Genomic DNA, 24733 nt, shown 5'->3' with positions numbered 1-24733 from the left:
TCTTCCCTGCACTGACTCTCTATGCAATGGATTCTTTCTACTCAGGCCACCATTGACCTGGTGATTGGCTATACCCCACCTTCAGCTCCATATCCAAATGATCCGAGTGGGACCAGTGTGACAGGCGTGGGAGGTAAGCTGACCCCTCCTGATGGCCCCTCTCATCCCCAGGAGATTGTTCCCCAAAGGGAATCTGCTAAACACGCTAAGAGAGTCTCTAGAGAAATGCTGCCTTTATAGTGCCCATAGCTCCCTGCCCACCAGACAGGTGCAATTATTTACAACACGCCTTTCCAGCAGAGGGGAGGATGGTGAGCACTCTGGCAGTGAGCTGTCCAGGGCACACAGACTGTAGAACCATCATGGTCTTGCTTCAGCTTTGTGATTTCCACTGAATACAAAGTCTCGGGTTGTGAGTTCAAGAACCTTCATATTTTACAGCTCCCAAAGTTGTGATGGCTGGGATGTGTTCTCAGGCACCTGTCTCATGACCAATAAATACCCTTGGACTGGCTCTCTTTTTCTTTCTCTGAGCCTTGATCCCTTTTCCTTGCCTCACACACCCCTCAGTACTATAGCACTTTGTTTGCTTCAGCACAAGCCACTTGTCCTCCTGGGTCACTTGACATCAGATGTCATTCTAGACAGGGCTAGCCTGGGGTCTCTGGGATGGGCTTCAAGCCTGTACCAAACAAGTCACCCTTTCACAAAGTTGAATTTGAGTTCCCTTGTTTTTCTACAGGGTAACAGTGCTGCTGAAAGTGAGTTTTGTCCCAACGAGACAGGGAAGTCTCCGGAACAAGCTGTTTATTACGTTAAATACAGTGGAGGGAGATTTTGTCTATTTACATTGGCCATAGGAACCTACAATACTCTGTGCCACAAATACGATTCCCTCATAGCAAGTCTCTGCTTCATTAGAAATGAGCCACCCTCTCAGAGAAGAAATAAGCCTCTCCCAAGATTCCCTTTACCCGAGGCTGATTCTCACACTTGGCATGATGTCATCTGTGGAAGCCTGGTGTCCTGGCAGCACTGTAGTCTAGAGGATCACACAGGCCCAAGAAGCTGTCTCCCTGACACTCCATGGCAGGCCATGGGCAAACACTGGTCAGGCCTAACACAGAGATTCCCACCATCCCAATTGGCTTGAAGGGCTGGACGGTGGTAGAGATGAGTTCCTTGAATTTGGGTTTTAAAGACCATCACTATACTATACTCTATGGGATCACTGTGCTGTACTCTACTGCATCACTGAGCTGCAAAGGAGCTGGCTGTGTCAGAGGACAATGTAAATGTAATATGACAAGGTAAAGTTTTTTCCTTTAGAAAAAATGTTTCATTAATCTATATGTATTCACATTCTTTGTTATATAAAGTTCTTACTCACCAAGTCTGGGTCGAAGGTAACAGTCTGACTCAGGCTTAAAGTCACTTATTTGAGGAAATACAAAAAAGTGAAAGAAGGAAGAAAAAAGGAAGGAAAGGGATAGACAGACAGACAGACATAGAGACACAGGACTCAGAGAGACAGAAACAGAGACACAGAGAGACAAGGAGAGAGAACTAATTTTTACTAATTAGGAAAAACAACCATTGTTTTTCACTTTTGCACACTTTAATGATATGCACAGAGTACTGGGCCCAGATCATCACCCCTTTAACTCTTAAAGAATTATCATTTTGTATAAAAGTAATGAATGTTTTTCTTATATAAATATTTTCAAAATTTAAAAAATGTAGTTTGTTATCTTTTCTAATGCAAAAGAAATTATCTGCTTATTAAAATGCAAAGCAGCATAGAAAAGACCTCGGAAGACACAGGGAGGAAAAAAAGGATCTCATTCTCCTGAGATGCATCTGCCCACAGTGATGAGTGGCGTTAAAGGTGTCCACTCACATGGTGGCTGCTGCTGGGAGTGTGACGTCTTAGTGCACAAAAGTTAGATGGCCAAAGGGTGCCCTCTGCAAGTCGGAAAAAAAATAACTAGTTCTGACCAGAGAATTGAACACTTTAGAAGTTTCTTCTGAAAGAATGCTTTCAAGGAGCCCTTAGGTCAAAACGGCAGAGGATTCAGAGCTTGGTGCGTTAATGAGTGACTGAAAGTGTGTGGTGTCAAAGATGTCCCCTTACAGACCGACCGCCTTAGAAACTGGTCCTGTGCCAGGAAAATGGGATGAACCAGTCTGAAGATTTGGCAGCCTAGAGACTTGTTACCATGGCAACCTGTTCACATTCCGCCAGTCAGCTCGAATGGAGTGTACATTTCTGTTACCAGAATGAGCTATTTTTAAAAGCTCACATCTATTTTTAAAGAACCATCTGTTCGATGTGTACTTTGCCCAACTAAAGAGAAGCGAGATTCATTCATAGCCTGACTCTGGCATTTCAAAGCTATCTCATTCCTGAATAGCAAATGTGCTTTCGCTGGAAGGTAAATTTGGTCTACCTCAGAAAAACAATTACTGATACCTGGACATGATGCATGCAGAGATAGAAAGGCTGTGCTTGGCCCCGAAGAGCTCACAGTCACTAGAAAGATAAGATAGACTTAGTAACAGCAGCCCAGCAAACATAATAAATTCTCCTCCAAAGAGAGCCAAACAAGTTATTGCTTGTTTATCCAGTCACCTTACATTTACAGGCTCATGAGGTAAGGTGTCTGCCACTGGCTTACAGCTTGTGCTACCAAAGGCATATGCTTCCAAGATGAATCCTAAGCCTGGGTCTCTCTTTATGCTTGTTAAATTCTTTTCTTCAATACTCTGTGTGTGTGTGCGTGCCTGTGTGTATGTATGTGTAAGGTAACATGTCATAAGTTTCTTGGGCACTTAACTGCTATTTACCCAAGAGTTGGAATGGAAAGATAATGACTATCTTACGGTAGCACACAGATATGACTTCTAACATTTTAGAAGCCCAAACACATAATCTAGATGCAGTGATGATCACTGTAAGAGGCACTGTAAGAGGTGTACTCAAGAGGCAAGACTTTGCCACAAGTTTAAGTCCAGCTTTGGTTCTATAGAGTGCTGGGTCAGCCAAGACTACATGGCAAAACACTGTCTCAACAAACAAACAAACAAACAAACAAACAAACAAACAATGACAATAATAAAAAGCCAGGTAGAGTAGGACTGTAATCCCAGCGTTTAAAGAGGCAGTAGGAAGATCATAGCTTCAAAGCCAGCTTTGACTGCATAAAGAGTTTAGGACCAGCCTGGGATACATGAGACTATATCTAAAAAAAAAAAAAAAACCCAACCAAACACACAAACAAATAAAACAATGATGAAAGAAACCCAGAAGTACTATAGTTAAACATCCACTGACATGTTACACTTTTGTGCTTTCAAGTTTCCTCTTTTCATGTTCTGTATTGCATTTCTTTGGTATAATTCTTTCTAAAGATGTATGTATTTATCTATCTATTTTGTGTATATGAATGTGCTGTCTTCATGTATTTCCTCATACCAGAAGAGAAAATCAGATCCCATCACAGATGTTTGTGAGACCTCTATGTGAGATGTTTGTGGTTGCTGGGAATTGATCTCAGGTCCTCTCGAAGAGCAGTCAGTGCTCCTAACTACAGAACCATCTCTCCAGCCCCCTGTGTATTGTATTTTAAAACTTACTCTAAAGATAATGTTACCAACCCATGGTTCTGGCTTTACAGTGACATTCGTTTCAGAGTCATAAACTTCTACAGACACTTAACCAGACTTCATCATAAGAAGCTGGATTATTATCATAAGCAAAGAAAGGCAACATGGTAGCAATAGGGAAATGGTAAATGATGACCAAAGGGCTGGCAGAGAAGAGGCTTTTCCAGAAACGCTGTTTCATTAGGAACAGAAAGTTAAGTGGGTCGTGGACCAGTGAGTGCTTGGACAGAAAGAATAGAAGTGAGAGGCTGACGGAGACAGAAGAAGGCCGAGGTGACTGGGCAAACACTCTTCCTCAGTTCATCCCTAGGCGGCCAGTCTACACTGGGAGCTGCTGTCAGCCTCTCCCACCCTAGCAGTGTGAGGGCAGATGGGGATGCTGGAAGCAGGCAGGGGATGGCCTGCAGTTGTGATAACGTGTGCCATCGTTTCCTTGAGGAGAAGAGCAGGATGCCCGGAAAGAGCAGAGCAGTTGTCATCCCTCAGGAGATAGTTAGGGTGCCAAAAGCTAATGTGACTGTAGCTAAGGTGTCTGAGCTCTGCCAGCTTTTCTGTGCTGAGTAGGAACTGTCCCCGTCACCAGGACTGTGTATAGTGGCAGTCTTCAAAAACAGTACTGCTGAGTTTCTGGGAAGAAGATAATTCATTTGATTGGCTTGCTGATGTCATGATGGGGGACCGTTCCCGGGTATGAATGGAAACATCACTGGTAAAGTAGGAGTCAGATAAAGAGCTACTAGCATTTGAGGAAGGGTTTGACCAAGTAGCACTGTCATGTTAGGAAGCAGGATGGCATTTGCACAGGGAACTGTGAAAAGGGAGACACAAAGAGAGAGGGAGAGGAAGAAGGAGATAGAGACAGAGAGATAGAGACACAGAGAGACATAGAAGGGGGGCCATGAGCACTCTGAGCTACGATGAGTCAGCAGATCAGACTCTAAGCAGTGATCCATTCTCTATTGTCAATCTCTTTGACCCTCTGGTTCTTGAAACTCCAGGGGGACTGGATTAAATGACACAGAGGGGTCTCTAACCAGGTAGTTCTATTTGTTGTTGTTTTAAGGTAGGGTTCTACTCTAGTCCAGGCTGGCCTAGAACCCACTGTGCAGTACAAGCCAGCTTTTAATAGCAAAAGGAGATGAGATCTATTTAAGTGTGATAGTTGGTCTGAAGTTGGGAGTCAAAGGTATTTCAGGAGAGAACATGTATGTTAATAGAATGGTTTGTTTGTAGCTGAAAAACAGGGAGAAATTTGCATCAGGGCTTTGTTATCTCAGTGAAATGAGCAGGATTGTTAATGGAGAATGATGCTTTTCAGGGAGGAGTAACTGGTGGGTGTTGAGGCTGGAGGTGTAGCTTGGTGATGGAATGCTTGCCCAGTTTGTGCACTGCCCCAGGCACATTCTCCGCAATGCAAATCATAGGGGTTGGAAACATGACATGACCTTGGTGGCTTATGGTAGCCATCTCAGGTCAGGAGCCATGAAAAGAAGTTTTGGAAGTGATGGAGATAGCCAGGAAGTCCCTGAGACTAAAGCTTGTGAGACTGGTCAGGATGGTGTGTGCCCTTCTCAGCGGGGTTGAGCTGTCTAGGTGCAGAGGGAGAATATGATGCACAGAGTTGAACATGCATGCGGGTAAACATGCATGAAGAAGAAGAGGGGCTGAAAGGTACGCAGAACAGCCACAATGGCAGTCCACAGTCTCTGAGAACCTAGGAGATACTGAAGAAATGAAGGGGGTACCAGGCAGGAAGGTGGTATAGGTGGTAAGGACTGGGGCTGCCTGTGTGGAAGAGTTGACCAAACTAGGAAGAATCAAGAGATGCCTTCTCTGGTGGGTTGAGTAATGTCCCTTGAAAAGCCATGAGTATGTGAAATTTCAGAACCCATCATTTGGAAACACTATGCGTATGTGGTTGGTCAAGATGAGGTTGTCCTGGATTATGGCAAACTTTAAATCCCGTGACTGGTGTCCTTAGGAGATGAAATAAGGGCACTCAGATAGGCAGGGAGTAGGTCACATGACTGCAGGAAGTGATTAAAGTGATTGGCATGGTTGCTAAGGACCATTAGGAGCCACTGTGTGGGAAGAGGCAGGAGGACTCTTTCCCAGATGCTTCATGGAGTATCTGCCAATACCTGAGATTTCACTCTCAGAGTCAGAAGCTGCCAGAGAACATGGCTTTAAGCCACCCAGTTTGCAGATCTTCGTTAGGATAGTGCTGGGAAGACCTACACCCATTCAGTCAGCAGTTCCCAGCCTGGCATTGTTCTTTGTCATCATGACAGAGACAGTCACTGTTTGTAGCTCTGGGTCATATCCAAAGCTCGGCCTCATTCATGTGTCACGCCAGCATAGGCACCAGCACGTTGGTGAGGAGACGGCTGTGCAGAAGGGGTGTGTGCAGCAGGGATTGGTGTTCCTTTCTCCTTCGTGGAACACTTACTGATGGTCATCCCTGAAGAAGATCTTCGGAATCCAAAGGTGGAATGGACAAATGCTGCTTGTTTTCATCCTCTAAAATGTCTTAGATTATAATCTGTAGATAACCAGGAGTTTGGAGTTTTGGTGTGTGTGCGTGTATGCATGTGTGTGCATGCCCATGCTTGTGTGTGTGTGTGTGTGTGTGTGTGTGCATGCCCATGCTTGTGTGTGTGTGTGTGTGCGTGTGTGTGCATGCCCATGCTTGTGTGTGTGTGTGTGTGTGTGCACGCGCGCACGCGTGTGCTTGCACAGCTAGAGGTCAATGCCTGAGGACTTCCTCAGTTTCTCTCTATCTTATTCTTTGAGATGGGATTCTCACATTGAGAGTTTTTCACCATGTCTGTCTTTGAGTCCCTCAGCACGAGTGTATTTTATTGACTAAGTCATCTTCCCAGTCCCTTTTTGTCTCTTAAGAAAAGAGAGGCTAAAGTTTGTCAATAGATATCAAAGATTTAGTGACTGAAAGAGAGGGAAGAGGTGATAGACAGAGTTGAGGTTTTTTGTTTTGTTTTGTGTTTTTTGTGCATTTGTTTGTTTGTTTGTTTGTTTGGAGAAAGAAAAGTTTACATGTAGTTGAGGGTTGAAGGTGGGAGGAAGGTGACAGTGAGAAGGAGCCACTGGGAGACCTTCAGAGTTGGAGGACATTTGTGGAGAAGGATCTAAAGGACAGCAGAGAGTGAGGACATTACACTGCTGTGTGGGAATAACTTTCTCCCTTGAATCTGTGGAGTGACTGGGGGGTAAAGGAAGGGACAGATGGGTGTTGATGTCACAAACAGAACGACAAGAGGAGGACGTGGCTGTCATGGTGCTCAGCAAGAAAAGGGCTATGAACTTAAGAAGTTGAGCAGGTGGGATTCCAACATGGCTCCTGGGTCGGTCTCTAGAGGAAGTGCAGTGAGAAGCAGGGCATGGGGGGTGGGAGGTGGGGGCTTGAAGTTTATCTATGCATTTGGTTCTCCATGGCTATCTTCATTTCTTTAGTCCCTTTTCTCAGGCTGGCTCCTGAGGTAAGCACTTGCCCACTCTAGCCAGTCCAGGCCACAATATCTCTCTCACTGTCCTTGTGCTGTCTGGCGTTCTCTTGTCTCTGAGAAGACGATCTGATCAAAGGTCTCCTAATACACCATGAATGCATTTTCTGAAAGAAACTGTGTCTAAACACCAAGGTCCCAGTCTGTGCCACCAAATCATCTCCTTTACCTGCTACCTTGGGAACAGGACAAGTCCAGAAGACCAGGGTGCTAGATAGACAGTCGCAGGCTAAGGGCCATCGCTAACTGGTTCCCCTTTCTGTATTTCAGAAGAAGAGGAAGAAGACCAGGGGGATGAAGACAGGGTAGATGGCATGGTCAGAGGCCCTGGACCCAAGGGGCCATCTGGGACAATGTCAGAAGCTCAGCTTGCTCGGAGGATCACCAAAGGGAAGAGCAGCCGGAGGATGCTGTCCAACAAGCCACAGGATTTCCAGGTGGGAAGGGCTCTGCTGTTCCGCCACCCCCTAGCCCAAGACCCAGCCACTGCTGTGACATCATGATAGACATAGTCCTATGGGCAGGGGTTCATCTACTGAAAAAGAATATAAGGACATGGACCCAGAAAGGAGAGTTTCCTGTCTATAAGCCTGAAAAGTTTAGTCACAGTAGACAAGCAGCTTCAGAGGGATGTAATGGGAACTTTCCTTTCCTCTGAAGTAGGTGGGGGCTAATTAGCAAAGAATAACAGCAGCTCAGGCACCTGTTGCATTTTTCTTAGCTCTCAGTGTTAGTGCATCTCAGGGCACTTGAAGACCAGGCAATGGGCCACAGTACTGGAATCTCAGTCTGCCCTGCTTTCCCAGGCCAGTTCTCCTGCTCAGTGATCAGAGACGGGCCCCTTCCAGACTGGGAGGTAGCTATCCTTATGAACCAGAGGGCTGAAATGACACCCAGGAATTCCTTTGAACCACACACTGGAGAAGCTTTGTTAACAGGACCACTTTGTGCTTGCAGATCCGTGTCAGAGTGATTGAAGGCCGTCAGTTATGCGGCAACAACATAAGGCCTGTGGTGAAAGTTCACGTCTGTGGTCAGACACACCGCACGAGAATCAAGAGAGGGAACAATCCATTTTTTGATGAGGTGAGTGGGTTGAGAATGCATGGCCCTGCTCACCCAGTCTGTCCTGTTTGTACACATCTTCTCATGCCAATTTCACCCAGTTCACAGAGGGAAACACAAGAGCTAAGAACTAGAAACTATAGAACAGGCATCTGGTGTTAAGCACAGAGCGGTCAGAGCCGCGTGGGCTTGACACCACCTAACTAACATCTACTGATTTCCAATTACCCATGTCTTCCTGTCATTTCTAGTTTCCTCCTGGGTCCCTTTAGCCTGGTGATGTCCCTTTAAGTGTGATGTTACCTCCATCCATCCTTGCTCCTTCACATTACAGAATGACTCTGAATGTTGACTGTATCCCTGTGCAATTCAAGAGGTGTCAAAATTTGCTTGGCTACAAAAATATTTCATATGAAAGAAATGCCACATGAACGAACAATGCAGCCTGGTTCTGTTGACTTCTGTGACACACTCAAAAGTGCTTAACGCTTTGCCGGTCATCTCAGACGCCACAAAACCACAACTGGGCATGAACAGAAACAATGTAGGAGCCCCTCGGAGGCTAGCTGTGCTATGCTTGGGAGACTCAGCTCTGAGATTCCCCATCCTGGGCCTTTCCTAATCTCTCTTCTTCCTATAGCATTGAATCCCAGTCCCGATTCTGGCTTTGTCCTTATTTCCTATCTATGTTCATAAGAGAAACCAGTTTCTTCTCTTCTGCCCCCTGTGTCTTGTCTTATTCAAGTGAGGAAAGGGACGGACCCCATTTTCTTCAAACCTATACATCTTAGACTGATAACAAACAAAAGCTTATAGATGCCTCTAGCTGCCAGTGACTGGGGCTTTAGAACGAGACATGTCGGTTAAGGCTTTCGTGATATGGGCTCTGTGTTAGCTAAGCTCCTGTGAAGAGTACAGCAAGGATCTCCATCTTCCTTAGACTTTCATATTCATCACCTTAACTAAGTCATTAACTTGAATATCATCAATAACACAATGAGATGACATAGATACCTTTTATATGTATCTGTGGTGCCAGAGACTGAACCTGGAGCATCATCTGTACTAGGTGTACCCTGAGCTATATTCCCAGGCCCCTCCCCCTTTTATAGGACACCTATGCCTTGATAGCACAAAAAAGCACCAACCCACTGTGTGTTGTGGATAATATGTCAGCAGCTATCAAACTATTGGAATAGACAGATGAACAGACAGACAGATGGACAAACAGACAGAATTTTTTGGTCACTTTCACTTTGTACCCCAGGCTGGCCTGAGATCTTGACTTCTATACCTCAGTATCTCAAGTGCTGGGATTACAGGCATGTAACAGTATGTATTATGCACTAGCTGTGGAATATTTTATAAAGCAATTGGTCCCTATAGCACTAAAATAGAACTATTCTAGATAAAATGAAACTGAGAAGCTAGGATATCCTGATGCAGCTGTGATCTTTGTGTGGATCCTAGATTTTGGGAAAAAAATCCGAGAATTTTTGTTTTGAAACATACAGAAAAATCTTAGAATTGATTACATATGTGTTGATTTGGGGGATGTGATAACACCATTGTGATTATAAAAAAAATAAGGTGCCCTTGCTCCTATGAGACATGCACAAATACACTTTGAAGGAAGAAATTACCATGATATCTAACCTTTCTTTCAAATGATTCAGTTAAAAATCAAGAAAGAAAGAAAGAAAGGAACAAAGAAACAAAGAAAAAGAAAGCAAAAAAATAAAAAAAGATTAGCCCTGTTTTAGGTTCTCTGGATGTTTTAAGATGGCCATAGTCAGAGTAGGAACTTATTTCTCTTTCCAGTTTGTAAAAATTATTATAAATCTATTTTCCTTAAAAGGAAAACAAGACCTCTGGGTGGTGGTGTTGGTGCACACCTTTAATCCTGGCACTTGGGAGGCAGAAACAGGCAGATCTCTGTGAGTTTGAGGCCAGGCTGGTCTGTAGAGTGAGTTCCAGGACAGCCAGGGCTTCATAGTAAGACTCTGTCTCAAAAAAAGAAAACAAAAAATAAGACAAACCAACCAGAAAGACGAAACAAATGTCCTAAGATAGTAACAAAGATAAAAAGTATCGGTTTTTTATTTAAAATATTTCTACAAAAGAAGTTGGAGAAAGTGGTTTTGTTTTAGTAAATACTAAATTGTTTTTGAGTTAAGGTCCTCATTGTGGCCCAGGCTACACTCACTGCGTAACTCAGGCTGGCTTCCATCATGGCAGTCCTCACACCTCAGCTTCTCATGTGCTGGGAAATGGGTGATGAGGCCTGACTGAGAAGGAGTTACCACAAGTGAATGGGCAACATTTTCCTTAAAGGCGTTAGACAGAAATGATAGAACTAGGAATGTTAGTGAGCTGAATGGGCATCCCAGCCGTCAGCACACACTTTGGTCAAAGAGGCCATGCGGAATAATCTAGATCCTCACTTTAGTTAGGGCTAAGTGAACAAGTTAGCTAATGCCCGTTATTCCTTGGGTTTTCCTTTGCTAGCACGGGGAGATGGGTAAGTGCTCACACAGCCATACCTAATTCTGAAAGTGTTTAGCAGTTTTCTAGACAAGCCAGCCCCTCTGGACCGGAGTCACTAGCTAATAATGTCTGATGTGTTCTGTGTTGTTTTGACAGTTATTTTTCTACAATGTGCACATCACACCCTCTGAACTCATGGATGAGATCATCAGCATCCGGGTAAGGGACACAGGAGGAGGACGCTGCTCACTGAGCACTGGACACTGTCCGCTCACCCTTCTCCTTTCTTCCAGGTTTATAATTCCCACTCTCTGAGGGCAGATAGTCTGATGGGGGAATTTAAGGTGAGTAACAGCATTCTTCTTTCAATTATGTAAAAAATGAGAACTCTGTAGGGAATCTGATTCACGGCCGGTGACACACATGGCGGTGACATCTTAGGGTTCTCCATAAAGGGCAGACACCATGATTTTTGCTGAAGGCTTCATGGGTCTTGTCCACCCTAAAAGTATAACACGAATAGCATTGGTGTGTCCCTGGAGGCCTTTGCTGGTTTCTGTCTGTGAATGGAAGCAAAGTCATTCGTACAAAGGACGGGTTAGCTTGATGCTGACAAAAAGCCCCACAAGTAGCTCTGTTTACCAGTGGCCCCAGAGTTCTGTCTAAAAAGTGAAATCGGGCAAGAGAAGCTACATGTTTTCAAGTAGTCCTCACTGTGTGGGCTCTTGACTGACACCTCAGCAGTTCTCAGAGGATGAGCTACCTTCTGGAGGAAGAAGATCTGGTCACTAACATGCTTCTAAGACGGTCTGGTCCAGGCAGACTTCTGGTCATACTCTGCCTGTCACCTGGGTTAATTCTCTTAACCGCTTTGATTCTTGGTTGCTTCATCTGCAAGATGGATTCATCATCATGGAGACACGTGAAGACACCATGGAACCGTCCAACCACCGGTTAGATTAATATTCACATTAGGAATGACTGAAGAAGAAGGAAGGTTGGACGGGATCAGGCCAGGTTATTTCTTGTAGGGTGATTAATGGTCCCAGTCTCTCTGGCGCTTTCGACGTGGAAACTAAGAAAGTCTTAGGCAACCTGGGACATGCTAGTCACCCTGCTTTCATGGTTTCTTCCAACCCTAAATCTATCTCATTCATTCAGTAAAGATCCATTAAGACTTTTCTTTTTTTAAAAAAAATGGATATTTTATTTATTTACATTTCAAGTGTTATCCCCCTTCCTGGTTTCCCCTCCACAAATCCCTTATCCCATCCCCATTCCCCTGCTTCTATGAGGGTGCTCCCCCACCCACCCACTCCCACCTCACCTTCCTAGAATTTCCCTACACTGGGGCATCGAGCCTCCACAGTACCAAGGGCCTCCCCTCCCACTGATGCCAGATAAGGCCATCCTCGGCTACATATGCAGCTGGAGCCATGGGTCCCTCAATTTATACTCTTTGGTTAGTAGTTTAGTTCCTGGGAGCTCTGGGGGCGTCTGGTTGACTAATATTGTTCTTCTTCCTATGGGGTTGCAATCCCCTTTAGTTCCTTCAGTCCTTCCCCTAACTCCTCCATTGGGGTTCCTGTGCTCAATCCAATGGTTGACTGCAAGCATCTGCATCTATATTGGTCAGGCTCAGATAGAGCCTCTCAGGAGACATCCATATCAGGCTCCTGTCAGCAAGCGCTTCTTGGCATCAGCAATAGTGTCTGGGTTGGTGGCTGCCTATGGGATGGCCATTAAGAGTCTTCTACATGTTGTAATCAGGCAAGATGCTGATACAAAGTGGGTGAGGTGGTAATTTAGGTCTTGAAAGTTTAAAAAGTAAGGGCATCGAATCTAAATATAATGCATTGTGGTTTTTTTTTTTCTTTAAAGTGACAAGACTGATTCTAAAATCTATTTAACTCATTTTTAAATTTTCCCCAGATTGATGTTGGATTTGTTTACGATGAACCTGGTAAGTAATGTCCTCCCCCATCAACTTGAAGTCTCAACTCCTGCTAATTCAGAAGAAAATCCTAGAGCTTTAGGAAATCTCAGAAGAAATGTCTTTTCAGTGGTGGGCTCAAGCTAAGGGCCTTGTAAGTGTTAGGAAAAGGCTCTTCCATAGAGCACACCACAGGAATGAGAAAACAGTCTCTGTAATGTGGAGGATGCCTAACAAGAACAAACAGTAGCTGAAAACGAACGTGGATGTCTAACACTCTTAGTCTTAACACGCATAAACAGGCGATGTCTTTGTCTTGTGATGATCTCAGTCACCCTAGGATGGGAAGGCGGGGCTAAGGTGTGAGCAGAGCATGAAAAGGAGATACCGACTTGTGGGCTTGCCTGGAGAATTGGAGTGAAATCACTATCCTGCCAGCACACCTTTAGAGTGTCCCTGTCCTTTTGCTCCTCTGTTAGGCCATGCTGTCATGAGGAAATGGCTCCTTCTCAATGACCCAGAAGACACCAGCTCAGGTGCAAAGGGGTACATGAAAGTCAGCATGTTTGTCCTGGGAACCGGAGACGAACCCCCAGTGAGTGCCTCGGCCTCTACTTTCTCTTCTTAAAAACGTAGCTAAGCAGTGCGCTGGGAAATGGAGCTCAGATCACAGATTGTCATTGCAGCTTGGATTCCTTCCTGGTGCTTCCTGGTATTTGTGGTCTTTTTTTTAGGGGGCAGGGGTGTTGAGTCAGGGTCTTATACAGCTCAAGCTGCCTTCAGATATAGTTCTGTGGTTAAGGTTGGCTTTGAACTTCTAATCTTCTGCCTCTACGAGCTATGTACTGGGATTACAAATGTGCATCCCAGGACCCAGGAGTAAGTATTTAATTCAAGAAATATGTGTTTTTAAATACTTCATTGTTTTCATTAGAAAGGCTTGAGATCATCTTGCATGCAAAGATTCATTACCTCATCCCTTTCTTCCACCTGACGGGTTACTGATAGTTTAAGAAATCAGACGGCAGGCTAGAAACAGGAATAGGCCAGAGAGAAACCAGAACACAGGAATACACACACACATCCTCAATGCTGGCTCTCATGAGACTACAGGAGGATACGGAAACACTGAAGCATTGATATTGTAGAGGATTTTGAGGCTGAAAGAAAATCAATGACTGAACCTCTAGGCACCAAACATTAGAGATCATAATGGAGGCAGCGCTGGCTTCTTTTAGAGCTGCCTCTTCTTTATGTGTGATTTTGATCATGTGTCTCTTATAGTCTGAGAAACGAGACCGGGACAATGACAGTGATGACGTCGAGAGCAACTTGTTACTTCCAGCTGGCATTGCCCTCCGGTGGGTAACCTTCTTGCTGAAGATCTACCGAGCTGAGGACATCCCCCAGAGTATGTATTGCTTTAGTCACGCATGGAGGTGAGGTGGGAGGTTTCCGTAGTCTTTGAGATGGTATGTGTTGAACTCGTACTCTGAATACTGATGGATGCTCCTTCTATAAGGTTCACCTCTGAAAGACCTTCATGGATTTATTTCCATTCTTCTGGCCCCACTGAAAGTTTCTGAGCAGCTTCTGGGGCAGCCATTGCTCACCTATGTTTCTGTCTTTGGTCCATTTTGCTCTGTCACTTTTTCCTTCCATATTCTGTTTTTCTAGAGACTGCTAAAGAGGTGAGCAGTCAGTGCTTCTATCTCAGAGGACAACTTGTCTAAGTTCATTCTCTCCTTCCATCATATGGGTCTTGTAAACAAGGGGGCAGTGAAACCACTGAATTGGACTACTCTGTGGGTAGAAAGAAAGATTTATTGGGAACAAACTGCAAAAGCTGTCTCAGGAAAGAAATGTCAGAAAGGCAGGCATATTTTTTATGCTGTCAGCAGGGTGGGGTCTTTGAGCTGATATAGGCTGTACAGATTGACCCAGAACTAGATGCCCTTGCCATTGGGAGGCGATGTTTGAAGGTGGACTGTAGTGTGATTTATTTTGTGTGCCTGGCCCTTTAAGGGTTCCCCAATGTCTAGTCAACTAATCTCATAATACAATAGAGACATAGTTGTTGCCTCTGGGAACAGAGGAGGATGTAAAAAGTCTGTAGAGGCTGAGAGAGATTGAGTAGGGAAGAGTAGAATTGGAGAAGGCAGACGAGTAGTCTAGGTGAGAGAGTAGAGGTAGAGAAGACGGTCCTAGAATAAAGAAGATTGAGTCCGGCTAAAGAAGAAAAGAGATTGAGCAAAGTGAAAATAAGAGACTGTTGATCCAGGAGAAGCTGAACTGAGCCAGAGAAAAGACACTGTTAGGACACAGGAGAACCCACACAAAGTAGCAAAACAAACAAATAAAAGCCACAGGGACTAAGGGAGATTCCTGGTAAGCAGAAGCCCATCTGTAGGCCTCTGTTCACCCAACAATGATCCTTCTGTTTACCTGGCCAAAGTCCTGTTTAGGACATTGTCACCAGCACTGCCATTCGGGGGTCCCAATTTGGACCTAACAGACCTCAGGGATCAAGCTCCGGTTGTAGGGCTTAGTGGCAAGTGCTTTATTCACTGAGCCATCTCTCTGGCCCTACCTAATAAAAGTGTAAAATTTTGTAACAAAAATATGTTTATGGTTGGACTATAAAATATAGCCGAGCAGGTCCAGGAAAACGGCTCAGTAGGTCAAGTAGTCTTGCCTGCTTTGCAAGCTTGACCTGATTTCAGGTCCCCAGAACCCATGTAAAAGCTAAGTGTGGTGGCTTGTGTCTGCAGTGCTAGAACCCCTAAAACAAGATAAGATGCGAAGACAGGGTGCTACCCCTGAAGCTGGGTGGGCCAACTAACCCGAAGTACATGGCATAGTGGCAAACAACAGGAGACACCCTGCCTCAAAAACAAGACAAATGTTAAAGATCGACACCTAGCATGGTCCTCTGACTTCTACCTTCTAACACAACACATGTTGTGGAATGCATGTGCCCTCGCACGCAAAACATGTACACACACGTATGTGCATACATAATATAACAAAAGTAAGCAAAAAATGTTTTAAGAAGTGTTGAGCTAAGTATAGTCTTGACGACTATATTTGTCCCAACTGTATTACGAGACATGTTTACTGAGAGATTGGACAATTTCTGTATTTTTTTATTAAATATATTTCTTTACTTATATTTCAAATGTTATCCCCCTTCCTGGTTTCCTGTTCAAAGCCCACATCTCTTCCCCTCCCTCTTCCCCTCCCCCATACGGGTATTCTCCCCATACATCCCCCTTACTGCCCCCCCCCAAATTCCTCTGCACTGGGGGGTCCAACCTTGGCAGGACCAAGGGCTTCCCCTTCCACTGGTGCCCCAACAAGGCTATTCTCTGCTACATATGCAGTTGGAGGCCTGGGTCAGTCCATGTATAGTCTTTGGGTAGTGGTTTAGTCCCTGGAAGCTCTGGTTGGTTGGCATTGTTTTTTTTTATGGGGTTGCAAGCTCCTTCAACTCTTTCAATCCTTCCTCTAATTCCCCCCAAGGGGGTCCTGTTCTCAGTTCAGTGGTTTGCTGCTAGCATTGACCTCTATATTGGACATGCTCTGGATGTGTCTGTCAGGAGAGATCTATATCTGGGAGATTGGACACTTTTAAGCAAATGAGTTAGAAAGATTCCGTTCCTAAGGACCAAGCTGCCAGCCCAGCGTCCTTTCTGCCTTCTCTGCTGGGCTCTAGGGAGCAGGATCCTTTCCCAAGTTTTCCAGGGGGCCGACGACTGGTGCCCCAGGATTTGCTTCTTTCCCTGGGAACCCGTCTGTCTTTTCAAAGATTCTAGAATGTTCCCATTCCATCTTTCTCTTGGAAATGTCTTCAATAGATTAAATTCAGCTTCACATTCCTCTTCCTACACTGGCCCATTCAATTCATTCTGTGCACTTTGGAGTTTGTCGAAACAGAGACACTACATTTGTAATGCATCACGTGTGAGAACTATGCTACCTGTAAGTGTATCAGCTTTTCTTGTAAGTTCTCTAAAATGTTAGTTGCTCCTGTAACATTTTGACCTGATACACATTCTCCAAATTGTACAAAGACCTGAGTTTGACAACTGTTTCTTACCCTGACCAAATGGATGTTGGGAAAACTATTTCATCTTCCACGAATGATCTGTTCTTAACATAATAATTTATTAGTTTATTTTCGAGGCTCTCTTGATTATTTTAAAACTTCACAGGTAAAAATTCTCTCTCTCTCTCTCTCTCTCTCTCTCTCTCTCACACACACACACACACACACACACACACACACACACGAGACAAAGAACATTTTTGCTGCTAGTTCTAATTACCCTGGAGAACAATTCTTCCTAAATCTCTTTCGATGCATTGGGGTAATTTTAAATCATGTTGGATGACTTTCATTGTTTCAGAAGAGTAGGTTTAATGTCCCTGTGTGCTTCCTTCCTTTCCAGTGGATGATGCCTTCTCACAGACAGTGAAGGAAATATTTGGTGGCAATGCTGATAAAAAAAATCTCGTGGACCCTTTCGTAGAGGTCTCCTTTGCTGGGAAAAAGGTTCGTATGTGATCTAAATGTGTGCATCTCTTAGGACAGACATGTAAAGTACTTTGATTTTCCTGGCGGTGAATTCCTAGTTATCTTTGGTAAATAGTCCCTGGTCAGTGAACCACTCTGCAGAGACCCTGGCTATCTGAAGCTGGCTATGCCAGGCTCGTCCACAATCTTATTTCGGGGTAAAAAGTATACAGGACTCAAATTAGAGAAATTCTCATCTTTTGAAGATTAGAATAGTGAGATCAACACTGGACTGCTGTAGTTATCTCTCAGGTTAATTTCCTCAATCTTGGGCAAAATCCCAGCCAGCCACTAATTATTCCTAGCCTTCATTCTGTTGCTGGGATAAAAAAAAAATCTGACCAAAGGCACCATAATGATGGGAAAGTTTTGTTTCAGCCCACAGGTTACAGTCCATGCCTGAGGGCAGTCACACATGGATTTAAGCAAGAACTCAAATCAGAAAGCACACAGGAACACAGCTTGCTGACTCAGTCTCTGGCTGGTCCTCAGGCTTACACTTAGCTAGCTTTCTTACATAGCCCAGGATCACCTGTTCAGGGAATGGTGCTGCCACAGTGGTCTGGGCCCTTCTATATCAACTAACAATCAAGACAATCCTCCACAGACATTCTCATGTGCCAGGTTGATCTACATAATTCCTCAAAGAAGACCAATGGCTCTCATACTGTCGTAATGCTGTGACTTCCCCCCACCATAAAATTATTCCGTTGCCACTTCATAACTAATTTTGCAACTGTTATGAATTATAATGTGGATGACTGATAGGCAACTCCTATGAAAAGGTCATTCGATTCCCAAATGGATCTCCATCCACAGGTTGAAAAAAAACACTGCTCTACACTGTGACAGTCAGAGCTTATAAGGACACCCACAACTCCTGACTCTCATCGAGCTACTTACCTTCCATGCACTAACATGTGCTGAGACAGAATAGAGCAGAAAAGCCCTCTCTGGAAAAAGTAGAGTGACCGTTGGTGTAGAAGAGACCATATCCACCATAGAGACGGTCCAAGATGGAGCTTCTATCCCATAGAGTGATATGCCCTGGACAGTTACAGGAACCAAGAGTCAGCACCTTCTTTGTGCTGACTTTCTTTAAGGAATCCTTAAACAGTACCCATGTGAGCACACAGGATTTCCTAGGAGGGTTGTTGTAGACGCAGTGGGAGCCCCTGCCCCTGGGATAAGGCGAAGTCTGATTTGAACTGTAGACTTCACAGTCAGCCACAGTCCCTGACTTCTGAGTTTCCTAAACTGTAAATGTGAGTGCTAACGATCTCGTAGGGTCTTTGAGTCGGTTAATTAGTTTAAGAAGCCATCTGCTTTGTGTCCTGGGGATGTGGAAATGAGTGCATGGACAGCGTTAGTTCTCACAGAACCTAGAAGACGCAGACTGTCTTGATCTGTTTTCTGTTGCTGGAACAATATACCTGAGGTGGAGCAATTTGTAGAGCAGAAATCTATTTGGATCATGTTTTTGAGGCTGGAAAGTCCATGATCACAATGTAGATATCTGCTCAGAATCTGGTAAGGACCTTCTATTTCACTGTACCGTGGCAGAAGGACCCGTGACACGAGAGGGTAAATGTGACAGTTCAAACCTCTCTAATAATGCCACCATGAGATTTCCCCACTCTCCTGAGCTCATTGTTTCAATTCCCCCCCCCAAAGGCCCTACTTCAAAATTCTATGCACTTAGGAATTTCAATATTATGTTTTCAATTTGTGAGCTTTGGGGAGTACATTGAAATCATCACGTGATCAGTCAATGAGCAAAGGAGAATTGAACAATTTTAGTCAGCGCTGAGAGCTACACAGAAAGCAAAGTGACAGCAAGCGATAGATGTATGAATACGCATTCATCTGCCTGTAATGAATGTGTGTGTGTATGTGTGTGTGTGTATGTGTGTGTGTGTGTGTGTGTGTGTGTGTGTGAAGTTACCAACTAGGACGCCTTGGATGAAGTAACATTTGAGCAGAGGCATGGATGTGTACTGATCCCAAGGGCTCCAAGCAGGAAGAGGAGCAGAGGAAGAGGCCAGGAAGGAAGCCTCCTTTCAGGGAAGGAAAGCCTGTGTGGCTGGAGGACAGCAAGCCAGGAGGAAAGTGAGACATTCAGTCAGCAGGGGTGGGCTAGGGAGGGCTTCATGAGGCAGAGAGCTCTGAACCTCATCCTGAGTGGACTTGGAGGGCTCACGGTAGAGTGGCATCAGAGTCAGAAGGCAGGAAGGAATTAGGGAGTCATAGAAACCATGTGTGGATGCTTGTGAGCAAGTATGTCAGGAGCTTCATGAAGAAATGAGGGTCAGGATTTATTGACAGGTGGGTGGGATCCGGGGTTGGGGAGGGTGTTGTTCTGATTGGCTATAAGCCTAAGCAACTGACTGGAAATGCCAGACAGGAGTAATCTGGAAGCTGGTCAATTAATAATCGTGAGATTCTTGTCTAATAGATGCTCAGTAACCTCAGTTCCTGTTACATCCACCTATTTATTGTCAGAAAAAAAATAAAGTGCAGGTTTGAAGTGTGGATGTACATGCTCTGTGTGTACAAAGCCCTGGTTCAATCCAAGTCACCGAGACAAAGGGGAGGGGTCAGGAGAGTGGAAAACAGAGAGGAATTGACAGGAAGGAGGAGAGAGAAAGAAGGGGGCGAGAGGGAAGGGAAGGAGGAAGGACAGGAGAGAGGAGGAGAAGGAAAAGGAAGAAGGAAGAAAGGGACTGAAGAATGAGTGGAGGAAGGGTTTACAGGTTACTAAGTATATAACTAAAATGTAGATGGACCATTAGCATCATAATCAGGCACACATGCACACACACACACACACATGCAGGGTTTACAGGTTACTAAGTATATAACTAAAATGTAGATGGACCATTAGCATCATAATCAGGCACACACACACACACACACACACACATACAGGGTTTACAGGTTACTAAGTATATAACTAAAATGTAGATGGACCATTAGTGTCATAATCAGGCACACATGCACACACACACACACACAAACACACACACACACACACACATACAGGGTTTACAGGTTACTAAGTATATAACTAAAATGTAGATGGACCATTAGCATCATAATCAGGCACACACACACACACACACACACACACACACACACACACACACAAGGTTTACAGGTTACTAAGTATATAACTAAAAAGTAGACCACTAAAGTCATAATCACACACATGCACACACACACACACAACACACACACACACTCACAGAGCTGCTAGCAGTTAGAACTGTGACTACCTACTGTTTTCTTTGGTGATTTTTGCAGGTGTGTACAAATATTATTGAGAGAAATGCAAACCCCGAATGGAATCAAGTTGTCAATCTTCAGATCAAGGTTTGATTTTTCTTTTCTTTCATAAAAACTAAGACTGTGGGGGTGGGGAGAAGAACTCTTTGAGGGGGGACTTGGAGATGGGGGCAACATTTGGGATCTAAATTGATAGAATAACTATATTATTATTAATTATACATTATTTATAAATAATTATAAATAATACATTAATAAAATGAAAAATTTTAAAGTAATAAAAAAACCCTAAGAATATTGACTCCACTAGTTACAGAATTAATGGAGAAATAATTACCATTTTCTGTTTCTCTTTAACAGTTTCCTTCCATGTGTGAAAAAATAAAACTAACAGTGTATGACTGGTGAGTTGCAATTGGGTTGGATTTAGCATTAACGAGTTAAACATCTGGGAACCAAGTGCATCGCATTGACCTATCTAGCCCCTTTTGGTGTATTTGCCATTCTTCTACAGGAAGGCTAAACCTGGAAGTGGGTGACACAGGGTTCTTTAAAAAATAAAAACAATAAGGCAATAGTAATAATAATAGTAACAATAGAAAAGACTTTTCAGGAAAGTTGTAGAATTCTTGGATCAGTTGTTCATAAACCAATTAAAAGAGATAGTCACCTGAAAAATGCTCAAATCCTTTAGGGTATTCAAAATAGACCAGAACTAGAGTAAACCAAGTTTTAGGAAGAATCATCAAAATATCTAAAAACAACTCTTTGTTATTATTAAAAAGGAAAATTGAGAAAGTTGCTTACCTGAAGTGGGGAGAAATTCATCAAGTTAGGCCTTGAAGTGGGGAGAAATTCATTAAGTTAGGCATGGTAGCACATGCCTGTGGTCCTAGTACCAACAAGGCCGAGGGGAACTGTGAGTTCTAGGCTATCCTGGGCTACATAGTAAGGCTCAAGAAAAGGGGAATATAGAGGGAAGAAAGAGGAAGGGGGAAATTTATTGAAGAATTCTTACTAGACCAACCTCTCAGAACCAACCAGTCACCATAAGACCATTCATAGAATGTCCTTGTTGGATGGGGTGTTTAACTGACAGCACTCAGCCCTCTGAGGGAGAGGTGCAAACACGGTCATCTTGATCTCCATGGTAGCGCTGTGGGGCAGGGACTGCTCTCAACTTCACTTTACAGCAAGGACACTGAGGCTCAGAGGGGCCACGTAGCTTGTCCACAAACACATAGTGAAAATGGACCCGGCTGGGCTCATATGTTGCGTGGTAACCCCCACGTTTCTCCTTTGGTCAAATGCATCTGACTTTCATGTTAGGATGACAGGCTAGGGGAAGGAGAGACTTTGTGACCACATCATAACAGAGCTGCAACTGAGATCTGAGAACAAAATGTCCCCTTCTTTAATTTACATTAAAGTTTCAAGGCATAGGGGATCCCCAGGTCATATACTACAAGGGATTCCAGGGCCAGAGGGATCCTTGGGAGTCTGGGTTTAGCTCTGGTTTAATGGCTTAGGTATCCACTCTGGCCTACTGATTCTAGAGCTGGGTGTCTGCTGGGTGAACCATTACAGCATCTCCTATGGTTTCTATGAATGTGGGCATTCCTGCCCTTCGCTGCCCCCTTCAGAGCATGCGAATAGCTGAGGGCACACAGAGGGTCCCAGTGTCCTTGGGGGATCCTTGGGACCAGATCTGAGATTGCATATACTGAAGGGTATTTGAAAAACAAAGGGGAGGCTAAGGGCCCTAAACCTATCTGAAGAGGCAGAAAACATTCAAGCCCATGTTTATGATTTAATAGCTGTACATAATGGTTTCCTAACAAATTACTTGACTTGGTTGCTTCCTATAAGATATTATTCTATGTCCTTTCCCGCAAACACAGAGCCTTAGGCTTCAGAAAGGGCATACCACTCTATGGTTAAGGAATAAAAGGAATGAAACAGATCAATGTTCGTAGTACATTCCCAAACCTGAAGCCTCTCTAGGACGCCTAAAGAAAGGTACACATTCATTTTTGTACTTGTAGTGAATATTGGCAAAAATTCTCCACAATGTAGGGAAGATTTAAGTTTTAGTCAAGCGGCTGTGCTCTGGTAAGCAACCTCTGTCATACAGTAGGTGCTCAATACACATTTGAATTTAATTAAAGAGAAACTTTTTCTCTCTTTGATAGATCCTTAGATAAAGCCCATAATACTCGTTAAGCCATTTTAAGCACCATAAAAATTGCCATAGATATGGTAAGATATATCTGACTATTTTACACAATATAATTACGGCCCATTAATAAATTCGTAATGTGGGGCTGGGGATTTAGCTCAGTGGTAGAGCGCTTACCTAGGAAGCGCAAGGCCCTGGGTTCGGTCCCCAGCCCCGGAAAAAAAAAGAACCAAAAACAAAAAAAACAAAAAAAAAAATAAATTCGTAATGTAACATCATATTACTAATCCGTTCCTTTTATAACAGTGACGTCAGTTGGGGCCATTTGAAAATCTCCTTCTTCTTTTCTGGCTAATCTCAGTTTCATGACATCAGAATGCCTGGTCTGACTGGACCATGGTGTCTAGAGAGGCGAGAGAGTCATCGGCATTAGACCTGCAGGTGTAGTTGTGTGTACTCCTGGCCTCTAGCTGAGGTTTCCTGAATGGAGGTTGGGCAGATGAGGGTGGCAAGTTTCCACACAATCCTTGAGTACTATAAGGTCTGATGCCACTGGACAAGACAGTTTTTGAGGTCTGGAGTCTTCTAACTCTCGGTTAATATTATTGAACTAAAGCTATAACTTCACAGGCGGAGGATGTAACCTCTTGTTTTACACAGGGACCGGCTTACCAAAAATGATGTAGTTGGGACGACATACCTGTACCTCTCTAAAATTGCTGCCTCTGGGGGAGAAGTGGAAGGTAAGCGACCTGAGGACCAGAGCCAAGCAGGACTCAAAGCTTCTAGGACAGAACAATGACAGTCACAGTGCTCCAGCAGTGCAATGGTTAGCGAGCAATACTTACACGGAAAGCACGGGCTATGGCAGTCACTTAGAAATAGGCTTGATGCCTTAAAAGGAAAACGCATGTGGGTTGGATGGCCAGGACTGTGACCCCAGCTACAGAGGAGACTAAGACAGGAGAATCACACATTTGGGACCTGTCTGTGCTACACAGGAAGTCTCTCTCCAGCCTGGCAACTTAACAAGACCCTGTCTCAAAATAGGAATGAGAGATAAGGAATGAGGCTGGCAATGTAGCCAATCATTAGAGTACATGCCTAGAGAATAAAGTACTGGGTTTGATCCCTAGTATTCACACATATGCACACACATACATAGACATACACACACACACACACACACACACACACGGTAAGGCCAGTGAGCCATGCCGATGATGTCTTGGTGATAAACAGCAAAATGACTAAGAATGGAAGCAAATGCCAAGTTACAAATTTTTAGCTCTCTTGCTCCCATCCAAACCCTTTTTGCCAGGAGCTGCTTTAGAACTGTCTCGATTGTCAGCACAGAGTGTCCTCAGACGGCTGTACCTATTGTTATGGAGCGATGCATATCTAAGGACTAAAGTAAAGAAAGGAAAGCAGCTAAAATAATAATTGAAAAAATGAACACAAGCACACCAATACCTGCAGCTTGAGTTTTGCAAGGGACAGTATATTAAACATTATATATTATATATATTATATTAATTATATTATATTATACTGAGTAAAGTGAAGTAATTTAGAAGAAAATTTGTCTGGAGGAACTGAAGTTTTTTCCTTTTATCGTCGTTACGTGTTCTAAGAGCACCGGTGTTTGAAGAGCATCGGTATGGGAGTGCAGAGATGGCTCAGGGATTAAGAAGACGTAACTGCTATTGTATTGCACAGAGACCTCAACGTGGCTTAAAACCATCCACAACTCCAGTTCCAGGGTGCTCTGCAGCCTTTTCCAGGCTTCTGCAGGCACTGTACATATGTGAACCACACATACACACGCATGTAGACAAGAACACTAATACATGTAAAATAAGAAAAAAAACTAGAATCGATCCCAACCAAAGTCAAAAACCTGGAAGATCCTAGTCTAAAGAAGATACTGGTTTCATATCTTAAAGTGTTAAAGAGAAAGACAAGTATGAATCTCAGGGAAAGCAAAGAGCCTGACAGAAATGCATGCTCAAATACAAAGC

At 43.9% G+C, this 24733-nt stretch overlaps 1 protein-coding gene across 5 annotated transcripts in view; it reads left to right on the top strand.

Moving 5' to 3' along the window:
- The window catches only part of Myof (myoferlin), a 148660-nt gene that overhangs the window by 46756 nt on the left and 77171 nt on the right, over window positions 1-24733 (top strand). For all 5 annotated transcript variants that reach the window (NM_001354115.1, XM_006231325.5, XM_063265126.1 and 2 more), the window contains exons 5-16: window positions 46-133; window positions 7458-7624; window positions 8145-8273; window positions 10896-10958; window positions 11033-11083; window positions 12672-12702; window positions 13152-13267; window positions 13957-14083; window positions 17124-17227; window positions 20552-20620; window positions 20894-20937; window positions 23373-23455. In NM_001354115.1, the coding sequence (NP_001341044.1) occupies window positions 46-133; window positions 7458-7624; window positions 8145-8273; window positions 10896-10958; window positions 11033-11083; window positions 12672-12702; window positions 13152-13267; window positions 13957-14083; window positions 17124-17227; window positions 20552-20620; window positions 20894-20937; window positions 23373-23455 (1072 nt within the window). The remainder of the gene's footprint in view (window positions 1-45; window positions 134-7457; window positions 7625-8144; window positions 8274-10895; window positions 10959-11032; window positions 11084-12671; window positions 12703-13151; window positions 13268-13956; window positions 14084-17123; window positions 17228-20551; window positions 20621-20893; window positions 20938-23372; window positions 23456-24733) is intronic.

The sequence above is a fragment of the Rattus norvegicus genome, chromosome 1 (genome assembly GCF_036323735.1).
Source record: "Rattus norvegicus strain BN/NHsdMcwi chromosome 1, GRCr8, whole genome shotgun sequence".
Taxonomy (NCBI): Eukaryota; Metazoa; Chordata; class Mammalia; order Rodentia; family Muridae; genus Rattus; species Rattus norvegicus.
The sequence above is the reverse complement of the archived record's forward strand: the minus strand, read 5'-3'. Positions and strand labels throughout refer to the sequence as shown.